Genomic DNA, 25494 nt, shown 5'->3' on the forward strand with positions numbered 1-25494 from the left:
TCGTAAATTTCTTACCACCCGCAAGAGTGCGGAATAGATCTGTTGCCAATGGAATAGGTTGTTGGTCAACCAGTAGAAAATGATGGAGTAGCTACTCTATAATTATAGCGAGCGGAAAGCGGTGGCTAGCGAGCGTGTGCATGACTATTGCCTAAAACAAGGATAAGAGACTGTAAAAAAACTATTTTGTTCGAGGGACGCACAAGCTGCCAACGCGAGTGACCGACGTAAACAACACCTGACTATCACAAGTTTCAAGAAGCACAACGATCGATCAATTCTACGTTTTTGATATCTGTAGGTGGACTTCGTCTACCCCAGAAGAAGAGGACGCTCGAGCCAGTATTTCTCCATCCGACAGTACAACGCTTGTACAGTCCACAGGTTGTTACCGGTTCCACGGCGATAAAATTGTAGACGAAAAACAATAGACTTCGTCTCCAAGGTACGCTCAATTACAACGACAGTAAGAAGGTGGCTAGGATGAGAGAAATCTGGAGTGACGACAGAGGAGTTGTATCACTACACGTTTTTCAGTCTGCTATATCTGTTGAGGCTTACACTCGGAAAGCGTGTATGATTGCAGCTCTTGGTAAGTAAACTTTCATACTCGAAAACCAATCTAATGCGGTCATAGTATGTATTCGATATTGCAGGTCTGTCTCATTTAACAAACGTACAGAGGGGAATAGTGTACGACATTGCATGCACATGGTCACAAAACAAATTGCAAAAAATTGGGGTCTTTTATTTGTGTCATGCTTCTCTTAAGGTTTCTCTGATGGCTGTATCCTAACTTCATGCAACAACACACTGTTATGATTTGGTGCACAACTGCCGACAGATAACAAACCCTTAACGTCCCAGAAGAAGAGAACTCATTAGAAAATGTCCAAAGACAATTCAATCGATTTAAATCAATATCACAACAACTTGCGTTCATTGTTCTCAAGCTTGGAATGCGTACAAGTCACGAACATACGGTCACCGTTACAGAAATTCTTATCAAGCGTGCGACAACAAAGTTAGACATTCTTACTAACACCTGATCTCCGTTTATTATCCATTGAACTAGTTTATTCAACCTCATATGTAAGAATTTCGCCAAACATGTCTTTGCCTCTTGGTTGGCCAGTAACGTAATCTAACAGACCGCTGATGAAGACTAGCAATAGCCGAAACGTGTACGCTAATAAGCCGTGCAACGTTCGTTTGTGTGCACGCTGCATCGACTTAAAACGTCATTCGTAGCTGGATATCGTTTCTTCTGACTTGATCATTGCTCCTTTCTACAAGCTGAATTACTGTTATTTTGAACTGAATCTCTCTAATAACACCAGCATTTTAACAAAGAGCAGTAGAGCATCTCAATCCCGAACGAACGACAAAGACGAAGTGTCTGACTCCGACACAGCAGGGCGAAATCACAATCAATCGACAGTCCATAGAAGCTTTTGCTCGAACACAGCCAGACAAGTGACAGTGCACGCGGAGCAAAACTGTTGATTCACGCGGCGGTTCGGACATTTTACCATCTCGGCCTCAATCAACTTGTGTCGGTCCATCGACTAACCTTAGACCGCTCGACGTCATGAATATCAAAGGGGGCAATGCGATGACCATCGACCATCAACCGCTTCAAAGCAGCCTCTCCGCACTCGAGAAGTCCTTCGATGATAGTGGATAAGGAGATGGCGGCCGTACCGGAACACCCAACAACAACACTCAAGGCGGACATCGCGCTGCTCTCTGTGAGAAAAATGATGATAAGGTGATAAAGTAGTAAGGTTGCGTCTCCACTTGATGATCTTTAAATTGAAAATAATATAATCTGTATACTGTAAACAATAAGATTTAAAAACTACATGATGTTACATTCTTTCCTTTGCCCTCTTGCTTCGCGTTCCTAATTAGCGTGGAGACGTTGCCGTGTTTGCTGCGCGACGTTTTCTCGTCATAATACGATACTGATTTCGACCAGGAATAACGCTACCCGCCTTTGGCCAGAAGTCGAGCTGTGTCATTGAACCACGGAACATTTTATGCCCTATATTAAGCGACAGTAGACGGTCGGTCTTTGACAGCTATTTCATAACAAGGCAAAATTGATGGAATGTATGGAAAAGAACACTTTACCCGTTGAGCAAATTCCACCTCATGCGGCAGTGATTATTGATGCAATGGCTATTTTACAGAGTATTACCAGTCCACCAACTACTTTCCGCGACGTGGCAATTATAATCTTTGATAAGATAACTTCACACAAGGTTATGAAAGAGTTGACTTTGTGACAGACCAATATCCAGATCTGAGCATAAAAACGTAGGTCGACAGGGGCTCCTGAAGATCAAAATTGACAATCGGTCTCAAAAATGTCCTCTGCAATGGAAGAAGTTTCTGTCGGTCAATTCCAACAAAAGAAAATTAGTAACATTTCTTGCCTCGGAATGGAGAAAAAACGTGTATGCTGAACGATTAAAACATTGCCATCTGTATATAGCTCACGGCACAAAGTGCAGTCTAGTGACCAGTGGTGATGGACGAATAGTTGAAGCAACTGATGTCCCCTCTCTGAAGTGCTCACGCGAAGAAGCTGACACGAGATTACTATTGCACGCCGCCCATGCAGAAAGATGTGAGTATGAACCCATTGTAATACAATCACCGGACACAGATGTCGCTGTAATTGCTTGCACTCTTAGTTGCCACTTCAAGGCGTCGCTATACTTTCGGACAGGCACAAAAGCGAGAACAAGAATCGTCGACATCAATACCATTAGAAAAGATCTTGGTGATGACCTGTCTGATTGTCTTATTGGGTTGCATGCACTGACTGGCTGTGACAGCACCAGCGCTCATAAGCGACGTGGGGGGAAACTGCATTTTCTGTTGTCAACAAAAATATTAATGACATCAAGTACAAAGATATTGCACGCCTCAGAGTACAATTTTAAGTTACCAGCGATTTGTTTGCAGCATGTGAGACATTTGTTTGCAGATTATATGGATCTGATTGCACCAGCGTAGATGAGTGCCTCGGGACTACTACTGGAAATGGGTTGTCAGATCGTAAATTGAATACGTGTCGGCAGGTTTGGGAATCCTTTGTGAAAGAGGGAGGTGCTATGTACCGCAATGTTATAATACGAGATGGTGTGAGACTGTTATGTCTTGTTGACAGTGGAGAGTTTGTGTGTAAAGTGGGGGAAATGTGAATGAACATGATGATACGATAAACAAAATTAATTGTGAGGAAAATGATAAGAAGGTGATAAAGTAGTAAGGCTGTGTCTCCACTTGATGATCTTTAAATTGAAAAATAAGATAATCTGTATACTGTAAACAATAACATTTAAAAACTACATGATGTTACATTCTTTCCTTTGCCCTCATGCTTCGCGTTCCTAATTAGCGTGGAGACATTCACGTGTTTGCTGTGCGACGTTTTCTCGTCATAATACGATACTGATTTCGACCAGGAATAACGCTATCCGCCTTTGGCCAGAAGTCGAGCTGTATTATTGAACCACGAAACATTTTATGCCCTATATTAAGCGACAGTAGACGGTCGGTCTTTGACAGCTATTTCATAACGCTTCGCGTTCTTTATTACGTGACATGTACGCTGTAAAGTTATATGGTGAATGACATGTCCATCAGACTACTACTACGTAATAGTCATTAAACTGAAATATAACATACCCTTCTCAAAAATTTCAACCTCGTTCATATTGCAGATGGGTGTTCCTTGATAAAGGTCGATTACAGTACATCGCGCTTAGAAGGGCGTCTGTAGTCGGGGAATCTCTGACTGTCCGAATGGTCGTTCAATACCGCTAGCCTTTGTCGTGCGTTTCTCACACTCCAAACATGGTGCTAAAAGAGTTGTATCAAATCATTTATGGCCTCAATTCTGGTCGTTTGTGAAAAATCTTTACATAACTCATGCTTAGCTAATAAGAAATGTATACACAAATTGCATTGCAGTTCCAGAAGAGACCGTGGAAAAACCGTTGAGTGATTGGGAAAATGCACGGCTTTCAGACACACGAAGACACTGCTATAGTAGTCTCGCGTAGCCAGATCCTTTCTCCGGGTCATACTTCCACGAAAATAGAGTTAGCATAACTTGCTGGATATTAGTATTAGTTGCTTAGAGTTAGTATAAGTGGTCGTGGTAACTTTGCTAATTGCTGCTTTGCGTTGCTAATCGCTGCTTTGCGTTGCTAATCGCTGCTTTGCGTTGCTAATCGCTGCTTTGTGTTAGAGCGATCAGTTAGATAAGCTAGATACAGTCAGTCGGCCCAACCACCAAAATTGGCTTCTAAATGTTGCACCCCGGCCTCAGGAAAAGTTTCACTTTCTAAATGATACCTCTTCACCCGTTCTGACACAGGCTAGAGAGCTATCTGCACATGTCAATAAAGCTGATGCTGTCGCCATAAGTTTTGAACAGGTACCTGTTGTCGTTGCCAAAAATCCAAGTGTGACTCCGGCCACAGCTACCAAATGGAACGCTGAAATGACAAACTGCTTGACACGTCTATGTGGCTTGGGTTTGAAGGAGATGGTTTATGTGTTTCAGCTCTCAAGTGTTTGTGCAAAGTACGAAGACAAGTTGAGAGGTTTCAAGAGTTTTACTTCAGCTTTTATTACTGGATCGAGGAATGTGATATCATCAGCCTTTAAAGAACACACAAATTCTGAAATGCACAAACAAGCGATGAGGTTACTTGAAAGAAGCAAGTCCACTTATGTCAATGAATATGTACCAATTGCAAAGGCATTGACAACTCTAGATCCTACGACAGAAGCCAGGCTCAAGAAAAAATTTGATCTTGCATATTTCCTAGCAAAAGAAAACCTTTCTTTCAGGAAGTTTGTTCCAATTACTGAACTAGAAGAAAGGCATGATGTTGATATTGGAGTTAGCTACAGGAACGACAAAGCTACAGCAGAGTTTGTCTCATACATTGCCAAGACGTACTGTAAAGACCTTGAGAGTGTCTTGTCTTCAATCCATTTTTAGTATCCAAGCAGACGGAAGTAGAGACGATGCCAATGTTGAAAATGAAGTGTTCCTAGCACTCTATTTTGATTATCACTCATCTGATGGAAGAATTCATGTTCGAAACAAGTTGTTGGCAGTTCGCCAGCCAAAATCAACTACTGGAGAGGGCCTTTATCAGTGTTTTAATTAAAAGAGCCTTGGCGTTTGTACAGCTTGACGATTGAAAGAAGAAGCTCATATCTTTTGGCTGTGATGGCGCTAGTGCTAACATTGCAGCAGGTGGGTTAAAGGGATATTTGGAGAAAGATGTACCATGGATCCTTATGTTTTGGTGTTTGGCCCATCGGCTAGAATTGGCATTGAAAGATGCCTTGAAGAACAACCCAACATTTCTAGCTGTTGATGAGATGATCCTAAAGTTGTATTTTCTATGTGGCCCTCCCGCACTTGAACGCTGACCCAAAGGTCCCGGATGTTGCCAATCTCTAACTGCACACTCACATACATTTTTTTGTTTTTGTTTACAAGGACCCTTACGGCCCAGGTTAGATCCTGCAATCACTATTCTGCAATGTAACACCGCAATCTAACACTGCAATCTAACACTACTGTAGCAGAAGTCACTATCAGAAGTCACTATGATGTACTTCGCTCTTGGTGTACTTGCTGTAGACAGAACCTGACACTTCGAAGAGAGAGGCAATTGTATGTTAGTTCCTTGCCAAGGGAATTTATGTATGTGGCCCTCCCGCACTCAAACTCTGGCCCAAAGGTCCCGGGTGTTGCCAATCTCCAAATGCACACTCTAACCAATTGAGCCACATACATACATACGTACATGCATACATACATACATACATACATACATACATACATACTACATACCTACATACAGACTTGGACAAAATTATAGTAACACCCCGTTGTGGGTACATAGTAACACAATAATTAGGTCATAATTTACTACTATCAATATTCCTAAGAACTTAATAGTTACCGCGTTGATTGTTAGGTTTCTTGAGAATACTTTAGACCCTAGACAGTTTTCTTTACGTTTCGCATTGCGAAAAACGAGAGCTAAAAGTGTATGACGTCATGACTGCAGAAGCGTGGTAGGTTAGACTTTCTCCGATTTTGTTTAGTGGCTTTTAAAAAGCCGGTTTTAGTAACGCGAAGGAGAATTGAAGCCCTTCACCAGTTCCTCAGTACCGAGTGTTCCCGCCTCTCGCCCTCCTGATTGCGTCCAGACGTCGCGGAACACTTTCTGCCAAGTTCCGGACACACACACAGCTGGAATCTATGGAATTTTCTATTGAAGAAGAAGACTTAGATGTCTAGGTAAACAAATAAAGAGAAATGGGTGTGGCCTAGCGTAAACACGTCCCAAAAATCGTCTTGCAAACCAAGGTACAAAGCTGCCACATTGCGGGAACAAATTTATTAGATGGGCTAATGGCGCTAGTTGAATACCTAGCTAAGTCGAGATGTAGAAGTAGACGTTACCGCCTGGATTTTGTGTGGAAAAGCTGTCTAAGATAACGGCATCAATTACTTACCTTACAGTATGTTGCAAGTAGACGTGACGTCCTCCAAGAAACAAAGCCGACTTCCCGCGTAGTCGTGGGTAATGGACTGCGTATGTGCGAATGCTTATTTAATTAATTAATTAATTAACAAGAACAGCTCCACCCTCTAGTCACCCAGAAAGGAAGTCAGAATGAGGGACGGAGAAGAGGAAAGAGATGGAAACATAGGAAAAGAAAAACAAAGGAAAACAAGGAATATAGCTGGATAAACGTTCTTGCTTTGCGGAGATCTAATGTGCATATAATATTTTGCTAATTAATTAATTAATGTACATGCCTCTACACGAGCGCGCGTGTGTGTAAGTATGCTTGTATGTAGTACCTTCATCTCATAATTTATTGAAATCATGCAACGGCCTTGTATATTACATTCCTGCTAACCCAAGCCTGCTGCACAAACATAATATAACAATTGTTGAAGACGGCATATCTACAAATGTCCCTAAAAATAGTCTTCGTTCCGGCTGATAAGATGCATGACACTGACATCAAGATGTCTGAAAATGTTGCCATCTTATATACATATGCTCAGGAGTGTGAATGACTTGCCATGGTATTGGTTTCTTGGTGGTGAAAGTTGCAAGTGTTATGATGCCAATTCTACACCCGCAGCCAAATCCTCAGCTTCCTCTTGGAGTTCTCGAGCCTTCTCTATCAGCAGCGTCTGCAACAAGAGCATAATATGAGTTACCTATGAAAAACAGTTGTGCCAAACAACAGACACAAACACAGGTAAAAGACAGACAGAGAGACAGACAGACAAACTGACTGACTAATAGACAGACAAACAGAGAGACAGACAGACATACAAACATAATGACAGACAAATTTAAAATTTCTAAAAAAACAGTTTTAACTCAACTTCAGAAGTAGAACATCAAGGTCATAAAAAGAGAGAAATCTTAGCTCTTACCAATGCAGTGACAGCATTGCAAACTGTCCTACCCACTTTCTGCCATTAGTTGCTCTGGGTTGCTTACATTGTGTTTGTACGTGCTACATGTATTTCCTTGTGTAGTCCTAGTAATCTCTCGCAGTTGCTATATGATAGATATATGTTTAAAATTGAATTTATTTGACAGACACACCTAAATCAAATAAACAAACAGATGCTACACAAACACATTGTTACATTGACTGGTCAACGGTATAACAAGTAAGATCCATTAATTAAACTATCAAACTGAGGTATTGCTAATTAGCTAAGTGCCTCTATTGCACAAAAGTTCTGTTGCCTCTGTGTAATTCTTAGAGACAAGTAAATTGACAAACAAACGATCAGACAAAGAGATAAACAAGCAAATAGAAAGTCAAACAAACAACCAAACACATTGGCCAACTAATAGACAACACACAGAAATACCAACACCCCAAGTAGCCACATCAATACAATTATAGCAAACAATGTATGGTAACCTTTGCTGCTGCGATTATCTTCTTAGCAGCTTCACGTGACAGCGGACGCATGCATCTGACCAGAGTATCCACATCTGATCTTGCAACCAGCTGGAGTGTCTTGAAGCCAGCTTTGTAAAGCTGCTTCGCATGACTCTGATAAACATAATAGAACTGACTACATTACTCTGGCAACTCATAGCAACATGATACTAAGTAGCACATTCTAAGTTGTCACAGATTTTTTTCTAAAAAATTCACTGTTGCCTTTGTAAAATTAAATGAGAAAAAGACAGGCAAAAGGCAAAGGGTCCATAAACAAAAACACATTGCATAGATTTTGTCATGTCTACTTATCACGCACAGTTTTGTTGGTCAGTTTGTCCGTCTGTCTGTTTGTCTGTCTGTCTGTCTGTCTGTCTATCTGTTTGTCTGTCTGTGTGTCTGTCTGACTGTCTGTCAATACATACACTTTGAACATTCCAGCTATTAAACATAATTCAGCAAATCCACACATGTAGAGTCCAGAGTACAAGTAATGATAAAGTTAGAGTTCTAAACTGGTCCACGGCTATCTGCGTCCATTGCTTGCTTAGCAGCATAATGATCCCATCTTCTGCTGGATTGCTCTCCCGTTGCATCACTGTAGTTGAATGGTGATTTGTTTTCTGCATTTGTCCATGACCTCTGCAGAGTTTAGTCCACAAGTTTCATTATTTGAAAATTTTGCAAGTAAAAGCAAATTTGGTCTCCTTCTTGGCCCCATCTTCCAATGTGTGCCAGAATTAGTAGTGTTAACAATATAGATTGCAACTCGGAATTTTTTAATCTGGTATTTGGCTTTCCTTCTCTCCTCTCTTCGTTTGGTCTGTCTTTCTCTTCATCAGTTTGTCTGTCTGTCCGTCTGTCTGCCTGTCTATGTAATAAGCAAACACAAACAACGACGTTATATGAATATGCATCTTCATTACCAGTTTGACAGACGACAACTCCATCAATGGCAACAGCTCTGTAGTGCTTGCCATTGCAATTCGTTTTGTAATCACTTCAAGGAGAAGACTCAAACTCCAGAATTCAGGCAACTCCTGCAATCACACAACATCAACTGCTCATGTCTGTGTTTCCACATGCATTCATATGCCATAACAATCGACCTTGATAAAGTGAACTAAACAGCTGGAAAACAAAGTAGCCGATTGAAGTAAACTTTGTACAAAACCTCGCTCCACTTGAAACTTCTCTGATGTTTTCCAGATGGTATTGCCTTGAATCAGGTGACACAATATGAGGGAGAAGTAGAAACGAACATATCGGTTTTCTTTGTCATCATTCTAACAAAGTACAAACATGTACAACTGTCGATAACATAAAGCTTTAACTTAATCATTAACTAGCATTATTAAATAATTAGTTAGTACAAGTCTATACTATGCATATGCACAGATTAATTACAAATAATAGGACACGCCTAGAAATTTTAAGACAAGTTGAACCAAACACACGCAACTAAAGCCAACTACACATGTATACAGTGACCTATTGCCTTAAAGCAGTGCAAAGAAATCTAGCAAATGTTTCAAGCTGCGCATGCGCATAATTATTAACCTCAGAAAATCAAACAACGGCGTTATTAGCGAGTAAACTGGGTGTCAAATGTGAAACTCGGAAAGCAACCTGCTCTATAACCTACTGTATGTACAATCACGCTTGATTCCAACATATTCCATTGCGCTCTACGCGAAATAAAACGCGGCAAGAAGATCAACGTTTCAAAAATATTCTAGCTAAGTCTCGTTCTAAATTACGCATAAAATCATTTCCTAAACAGAAATAAGTACGTATGTAAAGAAAAGAAACCAAAGTGGAGAACTGGGGCATCCTCTCGCATGCTAAGGGAGCGCTCTACCATTTGAGCTAAAACCCCAACTGATAGGTTACTAGCCAAAAGTCGCCTAAATACTGGGAATACCTAAGACTATATATAATAAATAGATTATGTGTAAATTGCGCACCATAAACAGTTTCCTATCAAAGACTTTCTAACACAATACACTGTCTTGTTATTCAAATAATTTCTACACAAACAAAAGCTGTCTTGAGTACTACATTTTATAATTTACTAAAAGTTCCCACTAGATTCTCTAAAAATTGTCAGTCCATCAGACCCTCATAATTAATAATTTCCAAGTTATAAACTCAAATACTTGAAAGAGTAATTAGCACAAAAAGGTATTCAAAATTGCAATGCCAACACACACAGACACAGACACAGAAACAGACACACACACACACACACACACACACACACACACACACACACACACACACACACACACACACACACACACACACACACAAACACACACACACACCCACACACACACACACACACACACGTGCACGAGCACACACACACACACACACACACACACACACACACACACACACACACACACACACACACGTGCGCGAGCACACACACACACACACACACACGTGCGCGAGCACACACACACACGCCATAATTATGTTAGCCAGCGGTAGTTCCACCTTCTTGCCTGCTTCTCCTGAAACTCTTCGTGATACATAACCTTCATTACAACCAATAACATCAGTGGCGTGCAACTCACTCGAAGAGAAATTTGACACCTCAATAAAAAATGCAGTCAAAATAAAATATAATCAATGCATTTCTATACTGTAGTATATACGTTTACATATCTCATAAAATACATTACTAAACATCAATCCCACAAATTTGTTTAAAATGAGTCAGTAAAGGTACAACAAAATTTTTAATACATAATGTCTTTAGAAATGTAATGATATTAGCAAATAATTTAGTTGAGAAATGACCCCTTTCTTTTTCTGTTCGTCTGCTCTGCTTGCTTGCTTGCCTGTCTGCCTGCCTGTCTGTCTGTCTGTCTGTCTGTCTGTCTGTCTGTCTGTCAAACACAAATATTCTTAAACTTTTCAGTATTAATATATTTGAGGCTTCGTAATAAATCTGAAGTGAACAGTATGGATAACCTAATTATAAACTAGAACAGAAGGGATGCATACATATTCAACTAAACTAAAACTCCAAGGCATGAAGTGTGCTGAGGTGCAATACAATCTGTCTGTCTGTCTGTCTGTTTGTCCGTCCATCCGTCTGTCTGCCTGTCTGTTTGTGTGTCCATTACATATATTTTGAACCATGAAATCTACATACAACACAACTAAGCAAGTCTACTGTCTCAATCGCACTGTCTGTCTGTCTGTCTGTCTGTCTGTCTGATTTCTTTGGCTGTCTGTTTGCTTGCCTGTCTGTCTGTCTCTCTGTCTGGTATATTTATTTATTTTCATATATAATCACTATTCTAAAGCAGCAGCAGGTAAACGAATGACAAAATCTATCAATATTACAGTATGAGCTACAAAATTGTTTGATAGATGTGAATTAGTTAACTCTGTGTTTGTCCACGTCTCTTTCCATCTGTTTGTCCGTCTGTCTGTCCTGCTGTCTGTTATTATGTCTGTCTGTTTATTTGTCGGTCTGTATGTACCTATGTATGTCTGTCTGTCGGTTTGTTTGCCTAACTGTGTCTGACTGTCTGTCTACATGTCTGTGTGTCCGTCTGTCTGTTTGTTTGTCTGTCTGTTTGTCTGTCTATTTGTCTGTCTGTCAGTTTGTTTGTCTATCTATATGTCTGTCTGTCTGCCTGTCCGTTTGCCTGTTTGTATGTAAGTCAGTTTGTCTTTCTGCATGTTTGTCAACCTGTCTGCATGTTTGTCTGTCTGCATGTTTGTCTGTCTGCACACCTGTCTTGTTTGCGCTGTTTAACTATTTTTGCCCTTCCTCTTGCATGTGTATGGCCTTTTTGGCTACTCAATTTATTCCATATCTCACTTTTGTCAAAAGCGCTTGCCAATTGTTGACTTTCATTGAAAGTGTAAGATCATATGGAGTAACAAGATGAACAAGATGAAGATTGCCAGCAAGAACAAGGTGTTCTTGTGCTCGCTGCAAGTCACGATAGACAATTGGTCCAATGTCAACATCAATACAACCTAGAAATGTTACAAAAGTAAAAAGAAAGTGTAACAGGAATGGATACAGTAAAGCACACACATACACACGCATGCGCGTGCACGTGCGCGTGCGCACACACACACACACACACACACACACACACACACACAATGACACACCTAAAACCTAACCTAAACATCAGGAGCTGCGTCAGAGGTCACGCCCCCAGCTGTTAAGCTGGGACCCAGGGCCCTGTGTGCTACTCAGGGAATTCTGAGCCTGCGCTAGCAAACTCCTGGAGCCGGGTCAGGCACTCATAGGAGCACCAACTTGTGAAGCCAACTGTGGTGTGAGCACCGGAAGTCTCACCAGGACCCCAGTGGCTCCTGTCACATCACAGCCGAAGGCTGTGTAGGTCCCCAGCCAGTCACCAGGTACTCATTTATACTCCTGAGTTGAGAGAAGCAAATGTGTGTTAGATTCTTGCTTAAAGAAATTATGCCACAGCTCGCCATCACTGACTTAAACTTGTAACCCTTCAAGGTCCCGGATGTAAACACTCCATAAGATGACTCTCTAACCAACTGAGCTATTGCACCACACACACACACACACACACACACACACACACACACACACACACACACACACACACACACACACACACACACACACACACACACACACACACACACACACACACACACACACACACACACACACACACACACACACACACACACACACACACACACACACACACACACACACACACACACACACACACACACACACACACACACACACACACACACACACACACACACACACACACACACACACACACACACACACACACACACACACACACACACACACACACACACACACACACACACACACACACACACACACACACACACACACACACACACACACACACACACACACACACACACACACACACACACACACACACACACACACACACACACACACACACACACACACACACACACACACACACACACACACACACACACACACACACACACACACACACACACACACACACACACACACACACACACACACAAACATGCACGAAAATAATGCAAGCCAGCACATACTACATGCACAAGTGCATATAAATCTGTAAAATATAAAATAGGAAAATGAGTGGTAGATAGATAGGCAAAATTGATGCATGTCCACAAACTTAGCCAATAAATGAACAAACACACAGACAGACAAAGCAGACAAACAGAAAGACAGACAACAGATAAACACAAAAAACAAACAAACAAACAGATAGCCACATAAATTGACTAGAACACAATTACAAACAGACTAGTGCACAAACAAACACAACACAACAAAGACAACATCCACTAAATCCACTAACACGCTCAACTATATTGCAGTTACTCACCCTTATACGTAGCTCTTCCCACAGCTGTTACATCAAGATCACGGAACAAATCATCAATAGCTGCCAATGGATTCTCTTTCTTGATAAACCCTCCACCGCAAACGTCAGCAGGAACATCCAACTTTTGTGATCCATGTAATGCTGGTAAGCTCATGCAAATAGGGCGATAGCAGAGCAGTTTTGCATTCAACAGACTCCGTATTGCCTCTTTCACAAAACTCTCCACATCTTCACGTTTTGTTTGTATGCTGAAAAGTGTCGTGTTCATAAACGACATCAACAGCTCCTCATTGCTGGCAATCTGAATTAAGATAAATCAAATCATTTGGTAGCATTTCCATCTAGCTACACTGCCTGTGTGTCTCTGTGTCTGTCAGTCAGTCTTTTCTGTCTATTTGTCAGGCTGTCTGTCTATATGTCTGTGTCTTTATCTGTCCGTCTGTCTGTCTGTCTGTCTGTCTGTCTGTGTGTGTCTGTCTGTCTGCCTGTCTGTCTGTCTGTCTGTCTGGCTGTATTTTTTGCAGCATTTGTCACAACAGTCAGTAAAATCCAGAAGCCAATTCTAATGCCTCCATGTTCATGTCATATTGGAGAAAAAGATTTTCTACAATGCTGCAAAGATGCAATGCCAAAGTTATCCTTACAAAACTTTCAAAACTGTCACCTAATCACTGTGATTTAAATACATTATTTGATTTTGACATTCAAAGTCAAGTCCATTAGTTAATGACTTTGTTGTTTGCAAGGACTGATTTGTATTAAAAAATCCTAGAATATGTACAAGTAGAATCTGTATGAGAATAAAATATCAGCCTGTCTGTCTGTCTGTCTGCCTGCCAAATTCATTTATTTCATACATCAACTCACACCAATGCAAACTACATGATAATAGCCAGTCTGTCTGTCTCTGTTGAGTTGCATATAATTGCATCTATCTGTGCCTGTTCACTGTTTCTCTAAATTCTTACTTTCAGCCCTATAATGTTTAAGACAAGTCTCCTGATAGGTTTGCTGTCTTGCAATAATAGTGAACTACAACGCTTGCTAAATGAGTTTCGAAGCATTTCAATGACCTGCAATACACACATTTGTTAGCACACAAACCTAAATTGCTATTTCAAACACACACCAACACATCAACATAGATAGCATGCACACAGACAAGTGAACAGGTGAGCAAGCTATAGCAAGCCAACAAACAAACAGAAACAGAGAAATCTACAAAATGAGATTGACAAACAACAAATAGTTGGTATATTCTCCTTGCTCCAAAGTGTATCTGTGGCTTCTACCATTACTGTACAATAAACAGTAGCACAACTAACAAAGACAAAAATAGACAGACTGACACATAGACAGACGAACAGGCTATAACAGACAAACAGAAAAAAAGCAACATACAAAGAGACAGACAGACAAACAGCCCACAGACAGACAGACAGACAGACAGACGGGCAAACAGATAAACAAACAGACAAAAACAAAATACAAACAACCAGAAAACAGCATAAACACAGTGACACACACACACACACACACACACACACACACACACACACACACACACACACACACACACACACACACACACACACACACACACACACACACACACACACACACACACACACACACACACACACACACACACACACACACACACACACACACACACACACACACACACACACACACACACACACACACACACACACACACACACACACACACACACACACACACACACACACACACACACACACACACACACACACACACACACACACACACACACACACACACACACACACACACACACACACACACACACACACACACACACACACACACACACACACACACACACACACACACACACACACACACACACACACACACACACACACACACACACACACACACACACACACACACACACACACACACACACACACACACACACACACACACACACACACACACACACACACACACACACACACACACACACACACACACACACACACACACACACACACACACACACACACACACACACACACACACACACACACACACACACACACACACACACACACACACACACACACACACACACACACACACACACACACACACACACACACACACACACACACACACACACACACACACACACACACACACACACACACACACACACACACACACACACACACACACACACACACACACACACACACACACACACACACACACACACACACACACACACACACACACACACACACACACACACACACACACACACACACACACACACACACACACACACACACACACACACACACACACACACACACACACACACACACACACACACACACACACACACACACACACACACACACACACACACACACACACACACACACACACACACACACACACACACACACACACACACACACACACACACACACACACACACACACACACACACACACACACACACACACACACACACACACACACACACACACACACACACACACACACACACACACACACACACACACACACACACACACACACACACACACACACACACACACACACACACACACACACACACACACACACACACACACACACACACACACACACACACACACACACACACACACACACACACACACACACACACACACACACACACACACACACACACACACACACACACACACACACACACACACACACACACACACACACACACACACACACACACACACACACACACACACACACACACACACACACACACACACACACACACACACACACACACACACACACACACACACACACACACACACACACACACACACACACACACACACACACACACACACACACACACACACACACACACACACACACACACACACACACACACACACACACACACACACACACACACACACACACACACACACACACACACACACACACACACACACACACACACACACACACACACACACACACACACACACACACACACACACACACACACACACACACACACACACACACACACACACACACACACACGTCCATCTGTGCACACATACAGTACATTTCAATTGCCACAAACATAAGGCACCTTCACCTGCATCTGTTCCTTTGGCTGCACAATCAAAATGCTCTCCCCACTGTCATCTAAACCAGCCCTTCCAGCTCTCCCTACCATCTGTTTGTAATGACTGATTGTCATCAACTGCTGCCCAACATACAGAGAACGTACAATAACCCTAATTGAGCAAAACTTCAGTAAACTAGACAAAAAGAAAGTGCTTTGCACATTTTGCCAGAACAGTAGACTAAGAGTCAAGACAAGAAACAGGTAGTTACATTAGAAATCTTAAGAATGATTGAAGCACAAAAATACAACAAAAATTAACAGCCAGACAAAAAGATAAGAAAGATACAACAAAAACAGACGAACAACAAAAGACAAACAAACAGAAAGACAAATGCATACAAACAGATACAAAATAGATACAAAAAACAAAAAACATAAACAGACACAGACAAATAAACAAATTGACAGATAATTAAAACAAAAAGATAAAGAAACAGTCAAAAAGACAAACAGACAGATACACAGACAGACAGACAGACAAACAGACAGACGTGCAGATTAGCTATTGCTTTGCCCCAAGGTGCTACAGCTCGTTTATGAAAATAAATGTACTGACAGACAAACAGACAGACAAACAGACAGATCGACAGACAAGCAGAAACAAATGAAACATCACAATTGTGCTTTAAAATATAACAAATTGTGATAGATCTAACATGTACAGTTCTGATTAGTAAACATCTAGCTCTCTAATCGACCCACCAACTGACTGACAAACAGACAGAGAGAGAAAACAGTCAGCGATACAGACAAACAGTCAAACAGACACACCTGTGCACCTGCACACACACACACACACACACACACACACACACACACACACACACACACACACACACACACACACAAACACACACACACACACACACACACACACACACACACACACACACACAACACACACACACACACACACACACACACACACACACACACACACACACACACACACACAAGTTACAGATGCACAGCTCTACTTGACTCACAAGAACAGCTACCGTTCAATTACATAATCAAAACTTTAAATAATAACAGTTAACACCTTTTTGCTGGCAAGTTAACACCTGCAGCAAGAGTTGATGTGCAACAGAGAACAAACAGAACTCCACACATGTACGAGGATTCTATGTGTTGTCGCTCATCCATGGTCAAAGTGCTGTTGTGGTATGCCACTCCATACGGTATCGTCTCTGCTAAAACTGAACAGAAAGAGCCAACGTCATCATTGATGGCCTCAAGAAGTTGCCGTTTCTCGGCAGAACGCCACTCCACCATTTGAGTATATGAACTAAAATCATGTAACAGAGTATAGCAATTGGACACAAATATGTTGTAAAGCTGTATGTAACCCTTATGTGTCATCTGTCTGTCTGTCTGCTTGTCTGTCTGTCTGTTAGCCTGTTTGTCTGTTTTCTGTCTGCTTGTCTGTCTGTCTGTCTGTCTGTCTGTCTGTCTGTCTGTCTGTCTGTCTGTCTGTCTGTCTGTCTGTCTGTCTGTCACTAAAAACAATTCTTATTACTTGCGCAACACGAACAAAATCATTTCGCCACACTCTGACAGCTCGACTTCGTTGGACAAAACACGAGACACGAATGCCTAGGAAAGCCATCCTCCCCCAGCACGGCATCCAACGCGCGGGCCACCAAACCATCCGGGTCTCTCTTCAAGTCAACCTGACTGACAATATCCGACTAAAAAAATAGCACACATAATCACTAAGTATCAAACCATTCACACATGTCACCTAGTCCATCGCGTCACACCCAAGTAGCATGCATCAATTAAGATAATATCAAATGACACGTGAAAACCACGTGTAAGCAAATAATATATGTATTATAAAACATACCCTACAAGGTGTGGCTTTTGAAAGAATTTTGTCTTCGTTAATCACGTCATCCACTCTATATGTTCCATCTTTGAATTGAACATATTCTTTGAGTTGGATCTCAAATGAGTACAAGCAAGCACAGTCTATCACATTGCAACATCGTGGGTAACAGTTGTACATGTCTTACTGGCCTGAAGTCGTTGCGGTACAGTTCAGCATCTAGGAATTGCTGGAGATCGCAAACATTGCTCAGGGTGGCACTCATACCAATGATCTGTGTTGAAGCTAACAAGAGAGAAACACACAAAACGTAAGTCCAGCAATCAATGCCAAGTGTGCACCGTGTGTGTGTGTGTGTGTGTGTGTGTGTGTGTGTGTGTGTGTGTGTGTGTGTGTGTGTGTGTGTGTGTGTGTGTGTGTGTGTGTGTGTGTGTGTGTGTGTGACCATGTTCACTGCAACAACATTTATTGCATTAATTAAATACTCACGGCTTGCAAACTTCAGCTTGCAAATAGAGATTTCAAGAGTTGCACCACGTTCACCTCCTTCAACAAGCATGTGGAGCTACACAACACGACATAAAAATGGAAATGTGTTGATGCATATACTCCATCTACTATGCATCCATCGACCAAAACAGCTAGACTATGTAATTAAATTAATTGTAAATGTGTACACTGATGCACGCACACACACACACACACACACACACACACACACACACACACACACACACACACACACACACACACACACACACACACGGATGCACACACACGGATGCACGCACACACACACGGATGCTTGCTCACACCCACCCACCCACCCACCCACCCACACACACACACACATACACACACACACACACACACACACACACACACACACACACACACACACACACACACACACACACACACACACACACACACAGCACAGCACACAGATACATACACAGTTCTCTTGTTTGTCTAAGTGTTGATGCCTCAAGCTTAGAACTAAGTCTGTAACTGAAACTATTGCATCCAGCAATATCAACAAGTTGTTACGGTTTTTATATGATTACAGCTGTTGTTCAAGTAGAATTGCCATCAATCTCATATCTAAACACTTTGCTGATATGTTTTCTACATTTAAATGCTACAGCCTTACTTCATCAAACACAGCAATTCCAATTTCCTCAATGCGATTCTCTTCAATCAAACTGTTGACCAAACTATTAGCCTGCAAAATCAGTCACACACAAGCGAATGTACCATGCACCATACAACTGATGATCAACACATGTCTGACTTTTTCAATTGTAGCAATATACAGTGAGCATTTGTTTGGACGTTTCAATGAAGGCATTCGCCCTCTGTGTGCTGCATACTCTTCAATGCTAAAGCCCAATTCTGTTGCAAAGGGACAGAGAGCACGAACCTTCAAACCACAGAAAGCCACCATACAGCATGTCCAGCTTTGTGTTCACGTCTTAGTCTGTTTGTCTGTCTACTTGTCTGTCAAATTTCCTTGCGTTTATTGTGCATATAACACACATATAGCATTTACCTTTTCTTGAACTATAGACACGAAGGGAAGGACATACAGGGCGTCACGATTACGACAAAGCAATTCTCTAAGAATCAAAATCTCTGCAACGAGAGTCTTTCCTCCACTAGTTGGGAGCGAATAAATGAAGTTATGTCTGCGTCTGACAGCATCCAACTTCAGACATGTCTCCTGCCACTCTAGAGAAACAAAATAAGAGTGAATACACAAACCCAATACAAACACAAATTTTTGCTACAGTACATAATGTATGTACAGTATCATATTGCTAGGTTCCATTGCTATTGACATGTAACTCCATGTCATACTGACACTATGCCTAATAGCCACACTCAAGCTGTTATGCCTACCGCAAGACAAAACATGTATGTAATTAAAATATGTAAAGACCCGACCGATCAAACAGTTTAGATCACGTGATTATGCCTTTAAAAACAGTACAGGTTTGAAAACTGCTTAAATGAAGAAGCACTAAAGTGCAAACCCTTGGCTGCTATGCACTGTGGATCGGTATTCACAAACAGCACTGTCAATCAGTATATGCCTGTCAGGTAAACGAAATGTCAGCTACACTTTAGCTACATAATAAGAATGAGAAGGGTTTGGATTTATTTGGTCACGTGTTATGCAGGAGGCGAACTGAGTTGTCGAGTCGGTTGGTTGCTGGTCTAAGACCGGCATTACTATCCCTAGTCGCTGCCTTGCCTCGGGTAATGAAAGGTCAGCATGAAACGTCACTTTTTATAATGTCTGCATTTGCTGAAAGTGGGCAAAGACAAAGTCAGTCCGCAAGACAAACATATGTTCTAGGCATCAAGCCAAAAGTCTGTGATTGTCAACACAAATATAAAAAATTTAACTTTTCATCTGTTAAAACATGCAAATGTTAAGCATTCAAACATTTTGTCATATTTTTTACAGCAGTGTCTTGGGTCTGTGTGTGACTGACTGTCAAGTACCTGTCGTCTGACATAAATCAATCTAGTGAGAGCCGACAACATTCTTGTACAGTTAAGTACGTATAAACAGTTAAAACTAAATGCTGGTTCAGTTTTAGCATCTCGCAGCATTCATATGAATCATAACATATGAATCGTCATATGTAATTGTCCAATGCATCATTGAGCACAAGAGAAGAATTTGCCAGTGTATCGTACAATGCACTAGAGGTAGACTACCAATACTGTCTAAACCGCTCTTGTTTCCCTTATTTTGACAATAAGAATTGCAGCACTAATATAAAAAATTACGTGTATATAGTTTACATAGATTTGCCTGTTGTCAACTTCATAAATATACATATAATGAGTATATTGCAAACTTAGAATGCAATTATGCACACACACACACACACACACACACACACACACACACACACACACACAGCCACCTCACCATAAAGATTCTTTACTTGTCTATTTTCCTCCAGCAGCTCCTTCACTTTCACCGGCAATCCAAAAAACGTCTCTTTTTCACCACCACCATCACCACACATACCTCCCTCTACATCCTCTCCAACATTTCTACGACTATCTGATTCAATATCATCCTTTTGGCATATGAATGCATCCTCTGACTGAAAATCAATCAAAATTACTAATTTAAAATATAAACATGTGAATTAACTGCATATCACTAAATTGTAGAATACCAAATTTGTTTGGCAAAGAAAATTACCAAAATACATTGACATGGTAAAAGTCACTGGTAATACCAAAATCACCCTTCAACAGGAATTTTATCATCAGGGTTGCCTTGTCACTCTATCTGTTAAAATTTCTCCTATACAAATGACTGCAAGTAGCTACTAGACATATAACCAGATCAACATAAGCAACAGAAAACACAATGTCACACACACACACACACACACACACACACACACACACACACACACACACACACACACACGTCGGTAGGAGTGGTGACTTCGTTAGATACGGAGCTGCCGTGTTTAATGCACCTGTTCCCCGAAACGCCAGCAACGTCTTCGAAGAGACAAAGTTCAGCGGGACTGTCGACATGACGAGAGTCGGTATATTATTACTGATTGATATTTTAATACCTTTTTAACATCTCCAACTTTTAAACTAGGCCAGTATAAATGATTTATTTATTTCTGAAGAAAGTTGTCAGTTAGTGTAAAAAGAGGAATTGGAAGATGCAGCCTGCCCCTGACATTTTAATTAACGTGGAGAGAAAAACAAGAACTTATACGATTGCCATTGCAACAGTTACTGAGGAAGTGAAGACAACAGCAAGGGCTATAATCAAGCATGAAGTCTTCCACAGTCAGAGTTACCAGCAAATGGGTGCAACGTGTAGCAGCCTTGTTGAAGTGACAGTCAATAATAGGAGGCTATTTGGATATATTGCAAAATTTTTCTTCTAATAACGCCAAGGCATTTGCAGTAGTAAAACTACTTCGTCAGCGTAAAATAAATATCTGCAAAGAGGCTTCATCGTCTAGTGATGCCTTCATAAGGAAGCTATGTCGTAATGAACGCCTAGCTTACCACTACTTTCCTGTGAAGGAAGTCGATGATCTAGTGGTTATTCAATGCATTGACATCATAAGAAAATGTATTCTAATTCCTTGCAGTAATAGTCATCCCTCTATTTTGGGATTTCTTGTACCTGTAGTTAGAGATTATAGAACATAAATAGGTTATGTTAATTGTGGTTACAAATATATGTATATATTGCCCGTGTTCTGGTCTCAGCTGTTTGTCTGCTTTATGGTACAGATTTTCAAAAGCAAATCTATACTAATTGCTTGATGTATCTAATTGTGTATAAGTGCAGCGACATAATATATATTTGTAACCTGTGACCATTGTCTTTGCACTATATAAATATCTCCATATATACTTTAGCTGGAGAGGACTAACAAATTGCAATGTCTTCCTGAGGCTGGTAGAAATGGCACCAAATCAAGATGCTCCTCATTCTCATTGTATTTCTATCGATGGTATGAGTTTTTCTACACATCTGTTAAGTTTGAAAAGAATTGAATGTCATCTTCGTGTAATACAAGAGCTCCGATTATTTGGAATAGGACGATAAGTATGGACATATCTGATCACTAATTCTGCAAATGTGCAGTTTCTGGAGTAAAACTGCACAGACAAACTTCTTCTGGCCATGTTAATCTTTTTACAAAATTTCAATGGTTAATATCAATATCTCCATATATAATAGTTATTGGCATCTCACTTTAGCTGGAGAGGACTAACAAATTGCAATGTCTTCATGAGGCTGGTAGAAATGGCATCAAATCAAGAACAGATCGATGCCTACGAAGATGCAAATGTACTGTAAAGTTGTCAATGAGATCATGCAATGATAATTGGCACCTTGACAACTGCTGCCTTAGAAGAAAGTTATCAACAATCTGAAAGACAGCAAATCAACACAATCTATTTCTTGCAAGTCCCTCAGACTCATCATAAAATGGGTATCTAGCTAGTATATATGCATCAATACAATACCTGATCTCCTACATTCCTAGTGCCCGAGTACAGATACCCAATTTCCTTTAGCATATTCTCGAACGGAAACATAGAATTGCACCACAGAGGTCCTGTATTTAACACCTGTTCGGATAAATGAGTGAGACTATGAACATTCATTGTCATGGCAGAGAAACCTAGCAATAGAGATAATCAAAAACATACTAGCTAGAAAAAAACACTTACATATTACTGACCATAGAGAGACTCCATTTTATAAACAAAAAATCCAAAAGAATGCCTGCTAATTTTGTTTCATTTTCTGTTGATTCTGACAACAAAATGGTGATTGCAGTGATCAGAACAGCGAAATGGTGAAAGTGATCAACTGGCAGATATGGTTGAACCAATGGAAGGATGAAGTATAGCATAATATCATGGAACTCTGTTGCTATACAGATGCGACACAATTGATGAGAATTATGAAACACACTCTCACACATGTATGCACGCGCGTACACACACACACACACACACACACACACACACACACACACACACACACACACACACACACACTAACACAGGCACATAAACGACAAACACATGCACACAAACACACAAATACACACTCCTGTATGCCATATTTATTATACCAAGCATATCTACATATAGAGTCACCCTTGAAAATGCTTCATGTCTTCAAGAGATCTAGGTTTTCTTCCAAAGTCGTGGGGAACGCAAATTCTTGTCAGTTGAACATCAATTTCACGTTGATGTCTTCCAATGTAAAAGGCCTCGTGGTGAAATTCCGATGAGAACCAAAAGAACAATAAACGCTTGAAAACTCCTATGTGCAAGAAAGCAATGCCAATATGTATTAGAATACCTATACCTCGAATGGTTACATGACCATCTTCAAAACTTAGCCAGCATGTTTCGCAGTGTTTTAAACACTTGCTCACTACACAGTGACAAGGCACTCACTCCCTGACAGCTAAGCGGCGCTACGTAGCTGAATGAGTCATGAAGAGTAGGTTCTCTAGAAGTGGGTCCGGCTTGGGTGCGGGACGACCTCGCCGTTGGGCGTGGTCGCCTTCCTTATGGGCCGAAGTTCGGTCTGAAGTCCCGGATCCGCGCCGGACGTCGGTTCTCCTGGACCATGATGGGCTAGGCCGGGCTCCGCCCACTCTCCACGGCCACGCCTTCATTATGCAGGCTGGCTCAGGTAAGTGGTTGCATCAATTCGGTAAGATGAACCTCACTGGAAAACTGACGGAGATAAGAATTCAAACTACACATAAACACACAGCATTAACTATAGACCTATCTACTATGGAAACCATGTAGAGAGTGATTGGGTATGCTTTAATTTGTTACGTACTTGTTTGAGGTGTTCATTTTTAGTGTGTACTGATGACCTCGTTCGCTCACTGTCATTTTTGCCCCTTTCGTTTGCTCCTTTGCCTTCTTGTTTGTGAAAAATGTGGCTATACATGGACACATTTACTTTATTTCAATTGATGCAAAAGCTGCATGTATCAAATGCAAAACAGATGAATAGAATTGTGTGTCGTAATAAATATAATAAAATATACAAAAATTTGAGAAAGGAAGAAAGCAGACAGAGACACATAAACAGACAGACACACAAACAATCCCGCAGGCATGCAGACGCCCAAACGATTCATAGACAAAGTTGACAGAGCCAACATTGGCAAGATTATTGATTATTAGCAGATAACATTTTGATACAGCTACAAAAGTGTAATGCAAAGGTTAATTATCATAAAAAAGCTGTCATTGTTCAACGCTCAAAGTGTGGGTGGCAGCATGCGAGCAAGTATGTATGTATGTATTACTACCATTCTCCTTCTGTCCCAAAGATGTGATGGGTTTACACTACGACTACAATTAGATAAATCGCAATGCTATAAGTTCGCACAATCTAAAGCGATCTTTGATAAAAAAAATTTTAGAATGATCGATAAGTTTAGAATTTCATTGACTAG

General features: G+C 41.0%; 1 protein-coding gene across 1 annotated transcript; it reads right to left on the reverse strand.

Annotated features, from left to right (window-relative positions):
- Nucleotides 1-6921: 6921 nt before the first annotated feature.
- Nucleotides 6922-21852, reverse strand: LOC134198239 (helicase POLQ-like). Its single transcript, XM_062667598.1, is given in 19 exon segments — nucleotides 6922-7261; nucleotides 8014-8148; nucleotides 8964-9077; nucleotides 9147-9323; nucleotides 10543-10641; nucleotides 11885-12045; nucleotides 13440-13740; nucleotides 14408-14512; nucleotides 16615-16756; nucleotides 17690-17935; nucleotides 18167-18191; nucleotides 18194-18338; nucleotides 18497-18595; nucleotides 18666-18763; nucleotides 18968-19043; nucleotides 19632-19703; nucleotides 19773-19901; nucleotides 20031-20209; nucleotides 21426-21852. Coding segments are annotated over 19 exon segments (2481 nt in total). The 5' UTR covers nucleotides 21526-21852; the 3' UTR covers nucleotides 6922-7183.
- Between the last annotated feature and the right edge of the window lie 3642 nt (nucleotides 21853-25494).

This window comes from Corticium candelabrum, chromosome 2 (genome assembly GCF_963422355.1).
Source record: "Corticium candelabrum chromosome 2, ooCorCand1.1, whole genome shotgun sequence".
Classification (NCBI taxonomy): domain Eukaryota; kingdom Metazoa; phylum Porifera; class Homoscleromorpha; order Homosclerophorida; family Plakinidae; genus Corticium; species Corticium candelabrum.